Source organism: Blennius ocellaris (genome assembly GCF_963422515.1).
Source record: "Blennius ocellaris genome assembly, chromosome: 8".
Lineage (NCBI taxonomy): Eukaryota > Metazoa > Chordata > Actinopteri > Blenniiformes > Blenniidae > Blennius > Blennius ocellaris.
The window spans coordinates 12,722,827-12,738,201 of record NC_137657.1 but is presented as its reverse complement, the minus strand read 5'-3'; the positions used below and the strand labels follow the sequence as shown (position 1 = coordinate 12,738,201).

Here is a 15,375-nt window from a genome sequence, read left to right as displayed (position 1 = left end):
TGCCCCCTGAATAATTTAGGCAGGAATAAAGTTCACGTTGCCATGGCGACCGGGTGTCTCGCTCACTGACGCAGACGTCGAACAGGGAGGCAGAGGAGCAGGACGCAGTGATCCAGTCGTGTCTGGAAATATCTGGACAATTGTCTCCATGTACATCAAGTTCTGTCGCAGTTTATTCGCGGACAAAAAAGATGAAGACAAAGAAAACTCGTCGAAGTTATCGGTCGAGCTGGAAGGTGGGATGACGCGGTGTATTTCTTGATCCGCGTTGTTGTTTGTGGTTGACATCCGGTCGCTGTTTTCTTCTTCTCAGAGAAAAAGAGTGGGGCTGCAAGCTCACGTCTGTATCCTGCTTTGTGTGTGTTCCTCGGGTTAATCTGCCTCATCCTTCTGCTGGTCGTCATCATCCTCGGTGTGAAACGTGAGTGTTTGCTGCCAGGCTTCATAAAATCAACAACAACAACAACACATGACAAGAACGAGGCTGGAGTTTCTCCAATTCGTGGCTTCCGATTCGGCAGGAAACGGGAAAGTGAAGGGAAAAATAATTTGCTCTTGTGTTGACTATCCGTTTTCTGTACTATGTATTGATATAAAGACATTTTAGACATGTTAAGCAGCAAATAAACCGAGCACAAAAACCAATCTGGAATTTGTATAACCTTAATTCTATTTGTGAAAATGTTTAAGGGGAAATATTGCAGATTTATTTATTTATTTATTTATTTATTTATTTATTTATTTATTTATTTATTTATTTATTTATTTATTTATTTATTTATTTATTTAATATACCTACGCCACTTTCGACCAGGTCCAGATCGAAAACCACCTCGAGTTCTCAAATCTGGACCACTTTATCCTACAGAGGCTAAAAATTCATCAAAATATTGTTTTAGAGCTGTGAAACTTTTGTTCGAATCGTGAACATTTTAAGAAGGCATTGAGCAGAATTTTTGTGATTATGATTACTATTTTTATTTTCACAAATTGAATTTGAACACACACACACACACACACACACACACACACACACACACACACACACACACACACACACACACACACACACACACACACACACACACACACACACACACACACACACACACACACACACACACACACAGAGTACACATAAACTAATGTACATAAGTGACTCATTCACAGGCAGTTTTTTTTTTTTTTTAACATTCACTAATCATTCTACTCCCCCCACATTGAAAGCGCTCTATTTTTTTTGAATGAAAATAAAAAATAATAATATAATAATCTAAAAAAGTCTTGAAATTGTCTTCAAGTACACACAAGTGTTGGAATGTCAAAGAAGTTTGATATTTATTCTACAGTATAAAAATGCTCAGGCTTTCCAGTGAAATACAAGTAACAACCAAGATGCGTTGCTACAAAAAAGAAATAATCCACCAATCAGACATTTACTATGTGTGGAATATTTACAGGAATGCAGCGAAGCCTCTGGGTATGGATATTATCCTCAAAACTCTTTTCACTGTGCTGTGATTTCTAGTCCAAACTGGATCCACACTCTGCCAAGGACACGAGAAATCTTCAGCAGCTGACAAGAGCAGGACTTCTTTTGCTCCAGCATGCGGCTTTGACAAGTGCCAGGCCTTCTTCAACAGAGTTCAACCTCAACGTGAGTGTGTGGCCAGGAGGGAAAACAAAAACCCCACAAATTCCAATGAATCATTTCAGAAATGGGTGTAGTAGAGGATGGATAAATTGTTGCCAGCATGTGATAGTTCAGTGATAGTTCTGCTTTCACTATGACCCCAATTGTTTCTTTTTTAAACAAGACTTGGAGGAAGTTACTTTGTGCTCTTGTTTTCACATAACAGTGGACATTTGGTTTAAAAACATAGATTCAGATTCATTTGTTACCCTCCAAAGTATATGACCAATTTATGCACCAAATAAAATTGATCTTGAGCTATAAAATATAGCAAAAATTAAAGTAACACAGTAAATGAGTATCTTTTTTGTAAAATCATTTTACAAGTCAAAGAATAAGCATCGGTCCTCTGCAGAGAAAGATGGAATTACATTTTGCAGAGTACCCTGTGAGGAAACTCCAAAGAAATCCCAGGGGGAAAATAACAACAATAGGTTGAGGATCAAATCAACATTGTTTTTTTTTTTTTTTTACCAAAACACAAAGCTTCAGAACTTAATATTTCAGCAAAACATTTGGATAAATTCTCATTTTCTTGATATTATATAGGCAACATAATTGTTGTTTGTTTTTTTTTACTTGTCATGTTTATCTCTTCAAGTCTGCCCTAAGAAATTTTCTTTTTTTAGAGTTTTGGATTTTTCCACATTTACAGGATGATTTTTGTCCCTATTCATTTTTAAAAATCACTTGTTTTTAATGTCCACCCCCCCTGTGTCCAGACTGCCAGTGCCAGCAGTGTGAGACTGGCTGGACGGCTTTTGACCGGTCCTGTTTCTACTTCTCAACCACCCGGCTGAGTTGGGACCAGAGCCTGCAGAACTGCACCAGCAGAGGGGGATCTCTGGCTATTATTAACAGCCCAGAACTTCAGGTGGATTTGACGTCCCTGGAATTTTAAAGCCACTTTGCTTTCTTGCTGGGTTGTGTAATAGTGCACGTTATTAGAATGATCATTTCAGCAGTATGTGTGTGTGTTTGTTTTAATGTAGATGGCACTCTTTCTCTCGTAGACTTTTCTGGCTAGAGCGGGGAGCCTGATGTATTGGATCGGGCTGAGACACACAGGCTCTGCATGGACATGGGTCAACAGAACTGTGCTGAAAGAGAGGTGACTCTTTACCAGGATATTCTTGATAGCCGTTGATTGTTGCAGGCCGATGATTTGTTGTAGCACTGAATTTAATGTGTGTTCATGATTTTGTAGAGATTTGTATGCATGTTTGTATGTATTTTGGTTGGATTCTTGGCTGGCCGCATGATGGTGTAGTGGTTAGTACTATTGTTTCATAGTCTGGGCCTTATTGTTTCAAGTTTGCAGGTGGGAAAAAAAAAGAAAGACCCTTTTTGGAATTTAGAAACTTGTAATGTTATAGCAATCAGTATGACATACTGTATTGTATACTTATCAAGTTGTCCAGTGTTCGTGCTGCACTTGACTCTAGTATATTGAAAGATGCTTCTATTATTCTTCACCCTCATAAAGGTAAATTAGAAATAGATAAACAGACCAGAATATGATTATTAAATAACAATGCTAAACAGTAAAGTGAGCAGATTTTAAGTATATATATATGCTTGGAGTTAAGATCGACAGAATAGGCAGAAGAAGAAGTAGATACTTCCTCCTATCCTGTAATTAATAAGTTATTGGAATAGCTTTCCACAAGCGTGTCGGACATTTGCCCACTGACTAATTGTAGCTCAGCATGTGGTTTGATCTGGCCTGCAACATGCCTTGGCATGGATAAAAAAATTGCAGAAATGCAGCAGAAGAAATGACAGACGGCGCGGTTAAAAATATCGATGTGTGCAATGAGTCGACTAAACAAGTCAACAATCGTTCTCTTATATAAATACGTTTTTGCTCTAACACTAAGGTCAAAACATGGACTTGTTATTATTTTCAAGTATCAAAGTAGAAATCAAACAGGGTTGTATGGACTAAGTAATAACTCAATAATAATGATATTTTGAAAAAAAAAATGTCATTGAATATCTTCTGTTCACAGTGTCATTGTCAGTATTGTTTCTTTTGTGCTTGCAGTCACTGGTCCGAGTCGCCAATGAAAGGGGACTGTGGCGTCCTCAGCGCAGGAAACCCGCCTGAGAAGAACTGGATCAGAGCTTCCTGCCAGTCTTACACATACTACATCTGTCAGCTGAATTTCTGAGGGTTTTCTCACAGAATGATGAACAAATGTTCCATCCACAAACATCAATTTCTTCTATAACATGTCAAATCAATTCTGTGTTCACTTTACTTTTCAATCAGTAGCATCTTGCGAGCTTTTGAAACAGCAGTCTTAACACTGGAAGATGTTTGCATTCAGGGTTTTGTAACTTATATTTTTTGAGTGTGTTAACCAGGTTATTTCACTTTTATGCAATGTGTGATAACATTTCTTGTTGCCTGGCAGCTTCACAAATGTAGGCCATTACGTTTGTTTCAATAATATTTTATTCTCATATAAAAGTAATAAATCAACTATGTTAAATGTCTACATTTCACCTCATTTAAATGCTACATATGTTTATATACTCCTAGAAAAATAACACACTCTTTTCTATGGCATAATACTGCAGGAAGAAATTGCACCGTTGGTTACATGGAGAAACTTGATGAGTTGAGTGGTTTCTTTGCGAGTTCAGTGAAATCCAACAACTCTTTATATCTGCTTCATATGTTCAGGATTCGAATATGATAGAATCTCCTCTTAGACATATTTAATGTCCCGGTCGTCGACTGGCTCCTCCTGCTCCATCTCCGACCCTAAAGTGCTGTGACGAATCATATCCCACCCCGTCAGTGTTCTCCGGTTGAATCCGCCTCGGTTTTTATGTCTCAGCTTCACAGTTTCCTTTAATGTGTCAGACTTCTCCGGTTCCTCTCCTTCATTTTCCTCCTCCTTAGAGAAAGCTTTTATATAGCGCCGCATCTTCTGGATCATGGGGTCATGTCTGTCTTCAACCCTGCAAAGAAGATGAGGGAAACAGAAGTATATTTACTGACATACTGAATATATAATTTGAAATCCACACACATGAAAAACATAAAATTAAAAGGAATCTGTCGACATTGTGAGAAGTATGCATTTGGGGCCGGTGCAAACAAATATTCCAGCTGCTGGATGGGGAGTTCAGTGTTTCACACCGAATGAGTCGACCACGATCAGGTCGGTGTGTATTAGCTTTCAAATATCTGTCTGATGCTGTCTGCATGAAGTGTGAAAGGAAAAAAAGTGTTAGAGAGACATAAGAAAATATGAGCAGAGTGAACAAAATATAGGATATGACAGGCTTCTGAAGGGTTGCCTCCTTGAAGTAGATCTTTGCTTTGTGCAACAAAGAAATTCCTGCCGCCACATTTCTTCCATTATGCATTTCACGACTGCTTGGTGAATTCACGAGACGGTAGAAATATCACAGGATAAACCTATGAGAGCACGGTTTGAGGCAAGTGTGTCTCCCTCCTCAAGCAGGTGGTCACTGATCAGCCATAACATTATGACCAGGTGTAGTGAATACCACTGATGATATCTTTCTCGTGGCATTTGTTCATGGACAGGATGTGTTGTGATATATGGGTCAACCTTTTGTCCTTGAAGTTGATATTTTAGGAGCTGAAACTCAGGGATTAGAGGGAGCCTGACATAGTCAAACATCTGAGTCAAAGCATCTGCCACAGTGGTAGTCCCAGTCTGCAGTGGTCAATATTGATCAAATATCATCCAAGAAAGGAACAGTGATGAATGGGTGACAGGCTGATGGACGGCCATGACTCAATCATGTGGTCCCATCAAAGCCCCAATTCATGAATGTAAAGAATCTGCTGCTAGCATTTGGGTGCCAGATACCACAGCACACCTTCGGAGGTCTGGTGACGTCCATACTTCAACTGGTCAAAGCTGTTTATGCAAAGAAGCAGTAGATTTAAACAATATTGAGGAAGTAGTTGTAGTTTTATGGCTGATTTGTGTATGTTCACCAGGTTTTGGCTGTAGTAACTCTATACTTACCAATTGAAATTACATACTTTTAATAATTGGATCTGACATTTTCAGTGAAAAGCTATGCTGTTCCCCCCCTCCCCCCCCCCCCCCCCCCCCATGTAAAAAATATGCATTTAGTGTGTGCTGTGTGTGACAGAGGTGTTTTAATATTAGCACTGTCTCACTCAAAAAACAAGAAGCATCATCTGTGGCTGCAGTGCATTAAGGCTCCTCAGGCTGTGGTCAGTGAGCGAGACGCCTCCTGTGTGACTACTGCAGTAAAAATAGTGAGCCTGGTTTGGATATTATTTTTGGATTTTGTTTGACAGTTTTTTTTCTTCCTTTTTTTGAAACTTCTTTTTCTTGGCTTTGCTGGGATTTTGTACCTGAGATACCAGCGCTCCTTCAGTCCGTAATTCAGCCCACACACCCCGAGGCGAGGCCACAGGCAGCGGGGAAGCCTCCTCTCCAGCATCAGAGTCGTGGCCACCACCTGTGAAACCACAGCACAGATGTAACCATGACAGAGCACTGTTCGAAAGCTCCCTCGATAACTGATCGTGTGTGTGTGTTACCTGAGTCCTCCAGAGCTCGTCTCTCTCCTGGGCCACCCTCCAGTGTGTGTCGCTCATCATGGCGATGAGCAGATTGAGGAGGAGGATGTAGGAGACCACCGAGAAGGTGCAGTGCAGGACGTGAACGATGGGCGGGGTGAAGATGGTGTGCTCCACAGGGAGGTCGATGAGGCCCACGCTGAGCTCAAACTGGGAGAAGAGGGTGATGGGGAAGGAGCGGTAGGAAGGGATGGCATCTGGCTCCTGCGTCATGTACACCATCCACAGTGCTGCAAAGGCAGAAAAATAATGTTCAAGTATGTACGAGGCAAGCAAAGTTGAAATTGTCTTCTAATAAGCCTACGTGTGAGGTGTTAGGAAAAAAAAGTTTCTTTTTTGTACACATTTCTTCTACTAAGAGAGACAAATACAAAGGTAACAAGGGACAGGGAGAAACATCTCAAGAATCTTACACCTTACATCTATTTCAAAGTCTTCAAAGTGCGAAAAAAAAACCTTAAACAGAATCACTTTTAGTCTCGATCAACGGGGATGTTGCCACCATCTGGTTTCTCTGTAAGCTACTGGAATAAATCAGCTATATGATTTCATGAAAATACACATGTATGCATCTTATTCTTAAACTTTGACATTTAAAATGATACTTTAACCTTTATTTTTTCCTCTTTGTATTCATAGTTTTGTTTGAGGTGGTACCACACAAGGGGTCATGTTCTGCCCTGAATACGAACACACTTGTAATTGTTGTATGAAGAGAATTCCAGCCATGCATATCTTGAGTGCACCATCACAGCCCTGATAGTGATATTGCTTTTCATACAACAGTTACACTTCTGAATTGTTACTGCATTGAAGCAAAACAAAAAAAAGAAATAATAAAAATGACTAGGATTATTTCTTTAATCATTTGTTTTGGCCTATAATGAACACGATTGGTGATTCTTACTTAACGACACAGGGTTTTTTTTTTTTTTACCATTACTGTATTCACACATTATTGTATACATTTATTGCACACCCATGTCATTATTTTTATGCTAACAAGCCATAATTTGCTGTTATTGTTGTATTTACTCACACATCTGTGAGATGGAGTGATGCAAATGAATTATCTGAATGTAAACTGATGTGTGTTATCTTTCATCATTTTCCATCAAATGGATGCATTTTAGCAATTATTTATTTATTTATTTTATTCAGTGGTTTTGAGTATGCAGTAGTATCTAAACGTGATTATATGGCTGTTTGTGTAGATGTGTGCACGTATGTATGTGCAGATTTCTACACATTTACATGATGGACATGTGTGTATGTGTGAGTGGGTGTGGATGTGCATGAGTTTTTTGTTTTTTTTGAAGGCTGTCTTTTCTGTATTTTGCAAACACTGTGAGGGATGTGTACGTTGCCAAAAATATACTCACAGGTGGAAAAACCAATGAGCACAATGAAACTCAGCCACATGAACTTTGTCAAGTCTCCAAATATAATCTAGGAGGAAACGAGACACACATAGGTAAACCTCAAAAACCAGAAGAGCAGATGAATCCATCCGCTTGGAAACACACAGGTGTGATGAACGGGACAGTTCTCGGTTACTCATGCAGCACGATGTCTGGGCAGGGCTGCCTCTTTACCTTCTGTATCATGATGACATAAGGGCCGAGCATTTCGAAACCTCGGGCGAAGAACATGACATTGCACCAGCCGAGCACCAGACACACTGCCATGACCTCGGCCTCCCCCTGTACCCCGCAGGCTCTGAACACACACAGCAGCACCACCAGGCACGCATAGCCGATACTGGACAAAACAACAGCAGCAGTGAGATGAAGCATTAGAAATTAATGTTGAACCTTCATTTGCTGCTCATAAGTAGATTTTACTCACAGGATGACATGGAAGGGACCTCCGAGTGCTGTCTGGCCAAAATAACGCCTTGCTCCCACTCTTAGTATATCAGGGATCTGTGAAAGAATTATGAAGAATGAAGAATTAATCAGTGTAATATATAATGTGGCTTTCAAAATATGTAAAAAAAAAAAAGGTTTTGCAAATTGACCTCCAGTAAGAGGATGAGTAAAGCTCCCAGGATGCTGATGACCTCTCCCGCCAGCCGCAAGCTGTCCTCATATGTCACATAACTCTCCTGAGGCAGGGAAAAAGGAAATCCATGTTTCTTTAAATATTACCAGCTTATTATACCAGACCCTATCTGTTGTGAAAGTGTAGAGTTTGACATTTACACAGCATTGCAGTGTTGCATGAACAAGCAAGGGAGAATGAAGGAGCTCTTTTTTTCTTATTCATAGATAAAAACAAGAGACAGTTTACAAGTGGATGAAGCACTAAGATAGACCTCACTTCTAAAGTGTCAAGAATAAGATTATTATAAAGGAAAAACATCCAATTTTGTATGTTATTCAGGATTATCTTGTAGATTTGGTCATTTTTCAAGCTATATCAAACACATCTGAAATAATAAAAGCATGACATAAAAACTAAACAGTTTCAATGATTTTTAATATTTAATATGCTGAAAGCAACAAAAAACCCATTATAAATAATATGAAAGACTTCTGATCTTTTTTTTTCATTACAAGTTGAGAGTACCATGAATATAAAAGGCTTGGGATTATTATCACTGTTTGTATTACGCTATAGTAATATGATCATAAAACATTTTTTTGTTTCTTTTATAGATTGCACTCTTTAAAGTACTTTTTAAATTAAGCAGCTTGTTACTTATGATATTCAAATAAATGGACTCTCCTTTGAAAGGAAAGTAGTATCAAGTGGAAATGCTCAACACAGTTTAGTATTTCATTAAATGTCACAGTCTAGAGTCTGTTTGGATGTTTCTTTTAGTCCTGTAGAAATGTTGCATGCTCACAACAACATAAGACACGAATGAAGGGCTGTAACCCACGTTGAGAGTCTTCTGGACCCTGATGGTTTTGTCCATGTCTGATTTCGTGTAGTTCTCCGGAGCATCCTTTAGAGGGCGAAACACACAGCACAGCGTGAAGGTCCCAATGTAGAGGAGATACAGCAGCAGCAGCAGCCTGACCCAGGACAGGGAGGAAACCAACACAGGACAGGTTTAGATGTCTTACCTCAGAACAGCAACATAAAAAAATAAAAAAAATTCAAATAAAATGAGAGAACCTTTACCTGAAGTAATGTTTCCCATACAGGTTCCACTTTAAACTGACCAGCTGTCTTACAGGAGTGACTTCTAGTATCCTTCTTGCCTGGAAGAAGAAGTGAGTTTGTATCATCACTCTGCATCACCTCACCCTCGGTATGCAGGACTGCAAAGTCAGTGATTTCATGCACACTCTGTTTAGTTAAAGTGCCAGTTATTCATCGAGTAATATTACGGGAGGGTCTATGTTAACATGACAAGGTGGAGGATATTTAATTAAACCTCTTCATACAAGCATTGTGTACAAATATACTGAGAAAAAAAAGTATCTTTTGTGGGGTCGTCAATCGATCTTCCTTTTTGTGTATTGATTATAATTTATGTTCACTGATAAAAGAATAATAAACAATGAACTCCTCTCGAGCTTTTATAGTATTTTGCTATTCTTGGCGCAATACTACAGCACATCATGTCAAGTGCCTTGCTTTGGCAGGAAGAGCATCCAGGGCAACAAATTCAGCCAAGTCTACCCTGCAAGTTGCAATGATTTGCTTTGACCAGAGCAATAGGGAGCTGCTGAATACAAACATAGAGCATGCCGGTCAAAAGTAGCCTGCCAGAAGGTCTAATCCGGCCCAAAGGGACGACCTTGCCAAGTGTAAAAATTGTAAATAAAAGCTGCAAGTTTCCAATAAACCTGACTCCCTATTCCTAATGTGTCTGCTCTGACTGGGTTGCTTATATTTCGTCTTTGAAAAGACAAAGAGGAGTGCATCTTTGAGTGCGGTCATACTTCTTTGCACTGGAATGAAGAGACAAGTTGCCTTTTACGCCAGCCAAATTAAATGAGCCACTGGACTAAAATGACATTGACAAGCCTGTTCTCCTTGTCCTGTACCTCTCTCTGGTGGCTGGACACGATGAGCTCAAGCACCGACATGCTGTCGGCCCACGAGTCGATCTCGGTCAGGTCGTACAGGTGGGAGCTCAAAGGGCCCAAACTCCACTGGACCACTCGCCGCTTGTTAACCAGGTGCTGAAAAGCCTGAGAAAAGGAAAAATGCAGAGGGAATCCCGGCAGTGAGGACAAGATCAGTGAAATAATCTTCTCGACTGTTCACGTCGGGCTGCCACCATAGGAGCCCTCCTGAGCTCCACACCCACCACGACGTTCCCCTCCTTGGCAGCCAGTTTAAAGGGAGTGAGTCCTCGGTAGTTGGGCACCATGTCGAGCGGCACGGACTGATCCAGCTCTACATCGCGTGTCATAATCAGGTCAATGGCCTGGCACGCAATCGTCTTATTGGGCTGCAGAACCAAAATGTGAAGCAACGTGTTGCCTGAAGAGAAGGAAGAAAAAAAAAAAAAGTGCAGACATGAGAGGGAGGAGAAAACAAGGCCATGAATCATTAATAACTGACAGAGATGAACACATATGCATGGCTGAATTAAATCCCTGTGGAGTTCAGTAGTGTGTGTCAGTTACATTTTTATCTCCGGGCTCCTTAAAATGAGTCAATATCCCATGAATAAAACAATTACTTGATAAAATGGGTTAAGTGATTGATGGAATATTAAATTAGACACTTTATTCTTTTGAGCACATAACAAATTCATTCTGAAAAAAAAAAGCTTGTTACATGAAATGTTTTGGTGATTTAATTTTTATGTGTTTGATTTCACAAGAAACTGAACATTGGTTTTCTACAATCAAGACATATTGATGAGGTGGATATGTGACATTCTATACACTGAGCAATCAACTGACAGCCAATTGCACTTTGTGATTCTCACACACAGTTAAGTGGACCTCCTCTTATACGGCACATTTTCCCCACTTCATCGGTCCAGAAGTGCTTGACCCTGTTGGTCACATTCACACACTCACGCACATCAATGCACACAGCTGCCATGCAAGGTGCTCGACCTCCTTTGGGAGTAATTTGGGACTGAGTTCTGCCAGAGGCTCCGTTGGCACTCAGACAGGGTGAGATGGGAGATCAATGATCTGCTCCACCGACTGAGCCACTGCCACCCACATATGGAAAGATGGGTTTAATCAAGCGAATGTAAACTACAGAAAATAGATCATTTATGGGTGGTGCTGCTCCCTCTGCTTTTTGACAGCTATGACACAATGTCTTTTTAGAATCTGACTGACGAAGGCCCAAGTAAAGTGAAGAAAGCATGCTTTTTTTTTTGTCTGTTTCTCTCTGCTGAGCTGTTTCTACTTATAAGAATAAAAGCGTATCTTTTGTAAATCAGCAACTCGTACCTCGGTAATCCTGGACCCGAGTGCTCGCCCCGGCATCAATGACCATAGAAATAATGTCCTCGTTTCCAGCGCAGGCAGCAAAGGACAGGATGTGCTCACCTGTTCAAAAAAAAGTGATATTTTCAAATAACTGATTTGTCTTTACGGTGACATACCACAGATTCGTTTTAGTAAGTGCTTTTCTCCAGACGACTTCACATTTTCTTTGTTTACGTGCACGTCAGGTGTGTTTTCGTCCAATTTATGGCTGATGGCTTCACGCATATTTTTAGCCAAAGATCACTCGTGTTGACTTACCGCAGTACAGAAGGCCTCCTATCCTCTTCCTAAAATACAGACCGGTGACTCGAGGTGTGGCCACATCACCGCCACGACTAATCAGATGACTGACTAGGTTGATGTTCTGATTCACCACAGCGATGTGGAGAGGAGTGACACCTGGGGAAGAGACAGAGAGTCAGCAAATTAACCGTTTCTCACTTCTTCCCTCTGACTTTTCGTGTTTTTTGATTGATATTAGATATCACTGTTAGTTTGTCTGCTCACTGGTCTCATTTTCATGCTGAGCAACCAGAGCTCAAAGGAGCAGAAGTGGAAAGAGCATTGAAAATTAACTACCGTTACAGTGATAAAGTTGTACTCATTTACAAGTTAAAGTACTGTTGTTAAAAAAAAAATACTCAAGGAAAATACATAGTACTTCTCTCAAAGATAACTCAGAGTACTTCTGATTCAATCTCTGTTTATAGCATGTATTTCAGATAAACATTGTAAATCCAACAATAGCAGTTTATTTTTAAACAAACTGTGTGTGAAACAAGGTACTTTCCCCCCTCAACAGAATAAAAGCTCAGGCTGCAACAATAATGATCAAGTAGTCTAAATATTAAGTCAATATTAGCAAGGAGGAATTAGTTATACTACTTATAGAGATTTTTGTTTTTTTTAATATTTTTAAAGGTGCACGACTTTTGCAGTTTTAAAAGGATTTGTGTAATTATTTTTGATCATTTGTGGATGTCTTCACACTATGAATTGTATTTTAAACGGATCTCGTCTATTTGTTTTCAAAACAAATAGACGAGGGGGGGAAACAACAAAGCGACTGACACGTATTCGTGTCCCTGAGTGTGCGCGAGTTTCACATGCAGACCTTGGAAAAGCTCGGAGGTCATTGGTTCGTTGATGAGCTCGGGAGCTCCGTCCATCAGAGCCACGGCTGCATCCTGGTTATCGTTCATCACCGCCACATGCAGAGCCGTCTCTCCGAGGGCGCCTGCACGAGAGGGCGACGGGGTAACGCAAGCAGATTGCACGCGCGCGCAGACACCCACACCCACACATGCATGATTCTTTTATCTTACCTCTCTCAAAGATGTTGGTGGAGGCACAGCTGAGCAGTTTCTTAATGCAGCCAGTGCTGTTCTTTTTAGCCGCATAGAAGAGAGGAATGTCATTTATGCTGGGAAGGAAAGAAAGAAGTTTACTTATATTGCACATGAAAAAAATAGACCAACGTGTAGGAAACACGCACCAAAAAATTCACACACATAGAGTGATAAATTGGAAATCACTGAACAAAAATCTAAAATACATGATATAAAGAACTAAGTAACAAGTAATAGATAGTCTTATAGGAATATTAAATAATTTGGAATACCAACAAGTAAAAATAGGATTGAAAGACCAAATAAATAACCTAATAAACTATAACTACCAAACTAAGAGATGATAATTTTCTTATATTACACCATTAATAACATAAATTGGTCTCGGAAGGCCAGAGGAAAACAAATGCCACCAAGAAAGCTGCAACACTGACCTCTGTTTAAACAGCTTGCTAATTTTAATTTAAACACAACCTCACAGATTTTTGAAAGCAGTGGTAGCAGAGGTATGAGAGATGTTTTCATTACTGTTTTGTGTGCAGCAGAAACGTCTCATCCAACATCTCGTTCCATCCTTTTTTGTTTTGAAGGCGAAACCTCAGCTGGCTCCACCAGTGGTTGAGCTCGCTCGGAGCAGATCTGGCCAGAGACGGAGACATTGACACCTAACGCTTGACTGCAAGAACCAAACAGCAGGTTAGTTACATTTAAAAGAAAGAAATGTTGGGTTTAGACCATCAGTCAAGTTATACTTTAGAATATTTAAAGACATATACAGCACATTTCTGAGTCTTACCCTTAAACAAAAGTGTCGCTCCCCAGCTTCTGGTGATCCTCAGTCATAACACACCAAATTGAAAACAGCACCTATAAACTGTCTTTTGGGAGAGGTGAAAACCTTGTGTGATCTCTATTATATATGAGCCGGCCTGAGGGAGGAGGCATGTGGACGGCTTGAGAATGAATGGGTGGAGAAAGAGGACGAATGCAGGAACACGGGGCCGTAATGAGCAGGTACACTTTCACCTGCTGGTCATATATCCCACAGAGAAAGTCCAGCTTTAAGCTTCACCTCACTGCAGACCGAGAACTCCTTTATCACGCTGAATCAAAATCCTCCACCAGATTCAGTCACCTTAAGACTGACAATGGTTCGATCCCTAATTGAGGTGGATGTGTGTGTCGTCACCAGGTCGGTCTACATTCCACTGTACCACCTAAACCTGCAGGGCCACCATGAACATTCTGCCACATCATGAAAGTCAACACATAGCCGTCATTGTTTCAAGTGAAGTGTGAACAAAACCTGTTAGGAAATCGCAAGTCGGCACATCCGAACCCAGGTTTGTATTTCAAACCACACAGTGAGGCAGAAGGGCTCAGATCAGGTTTTGCTTTAAAGACGGATGATTTCCTTCAAGTGAAACTGTGATTAATTGGGAGCGTAAGTGTGGAGATGATGTAACGTGTTCAGAATGCTTCCTATCGTACACAAAAACACGACACAATGACTTTCATTCACAGTGATTTAACATGTTGAGCACCATCTGTGTGTCAACAGGAACAATCATACTGTAATTGCTGTGCTACAAAGACCATAATGAGCATTTAGAGTCTTGCAGCATCACGTCCGATGAGGGCATGCCACAATCCTCTGAAAGCAGAAAACAAAGCTATATTTTTCATAATTTTTCTAAATATATATTTACAGCTAGAAACTGATAAGAAATCCCTTGTTTTATTTCCACCAAGCTTTTTTTTTTTTTGCAAATGGCTGAATCACCCACCTTAATACAATATTTCAGCTCAGCTCAGTTGTAGTGCTCAGGCACTTTGTGCCACCTTTTATAGGTCATGACTAACAGACTGGTTAGCCGCTGGATAAACAGGGTTTAGGGAGACTCTAAAGGAGGCCGTAATGATGGTAGCAGATGTGGCCGTCATTTCGTATTGTGGAGATAATAGATGTTTACCAGACGGGAGCACCATCTTTAAGCAGTGTCATAAAGACCAATGGTTTTCACGCTGTTACTGTCTTTATAAGGAAACAATAACAGCATAAAAACATGATTTTGTGGTCTGGGTGTGCAGTGTTTCTGGACATACGCAATAACACTGGCAATTTGAGTTTTGGCACCACAAAAACAATTATTACAGATGTTTCTGGTGCAGATAACAAATGATCCTATTCACGGTGACTTAAACCTGCAGTGTGCAAGAGAAGACAAAGACAATATTTGAATGTCCACTAATTCATTTTTGATTCTATATCACCGTTAAAAGTTTTTAAAATCACATTAAATATTA

At 40.2% G+C, this 15,375-nt stretch overlaps 2 protein-coding genes across 2 annotated transcripts; one reads left to right on the top strand and one right to left on the bottom strand.

Annotated features, from left to right (window-relative positions):
* The first annotated feature begins 85 nt into the window (after nt 1-85).
* LOC308133470 (early activation antigen CD69) lies at nt 86-4,195 on the top strand. Its single transcript, XM_080500848.1, has 6 exons — nt 86-236; nt 314-421; nt 1,529-1,657; nt 2,416-2,567; nt 2,707-2,804; nt 3,741-4,195. The coding sequence occupies exons 1-6, from the start codon at nt 149-151 to the stop codon at nt 3,865-3,867; spliced, it is 702 nt and encodes a 233-aa protein (XP_080356974.1). The 5' UTR covers nt 86-148; the 3' UTR covers nt 3,868-4,195.
* A 215-nt stretch (nt 4,196-4,410) lies between these two features.
* On the bottom strand, nt 4,411-13,727 carry trpv6 (transient receptor potential cation channel, subfamily V, member 6; the record flags this gene model as incomplete). Its single annotated transcript, XM_080500834.1, has 16 exons — nt 4,411-4,666; nt 6,072-6,178; nt 6,261-6,529; nt 7,682-7,748; nt 7,895-8,060; nt 8,148-8,224; nt 8,320-8,406; nt 9,187-9,322; nt 9,432-9,511; nt 10,304-10,450; nt 10,570-10,745; nt 11,681-11,779; nt 11,978-12,118; nt 12,834-12,956; nt 13,045-13,142; nt 13,597-13,727. 16 exons carry the CDS (start codon nt 13,725-13,727, stop codon nt 4,411-4,413), a joined length of 2,160 nt encoding a protein of 719 aa, XP_080356960.1.
* Between the last annotated feature and the right edge of the window lie 1,648 nt (nt 13,728-15,375).

What these genes read in the sequence shown, in the direction of transcription:
- LOC308133470 (XM_080500848.1), top strand. Translation starts at nt 149, where the DNA reads ATGTACATCAAGTTCTGTCGCAGTTTATTCGCGGACAAAAAAGATGAA. An exon ending in GTTATCGGTCGAGCTGGAAG is followed by an intron (nt 237 to 313) that starts GTGGGATGACGC and finishes TCTTCTTCTCAG; the next exon opens with AGAAAAAGAGTGGGGCTGCA. An exon ending in TTAACAGCCCAGAACTTCAG is followed by an intron (nt 2,568 to 2,706) that starts GTGGATTTGACG and finishes TTTCTCTCGTAG; the next exon opens with ACTTTTCTGGCTAGAGCGGG.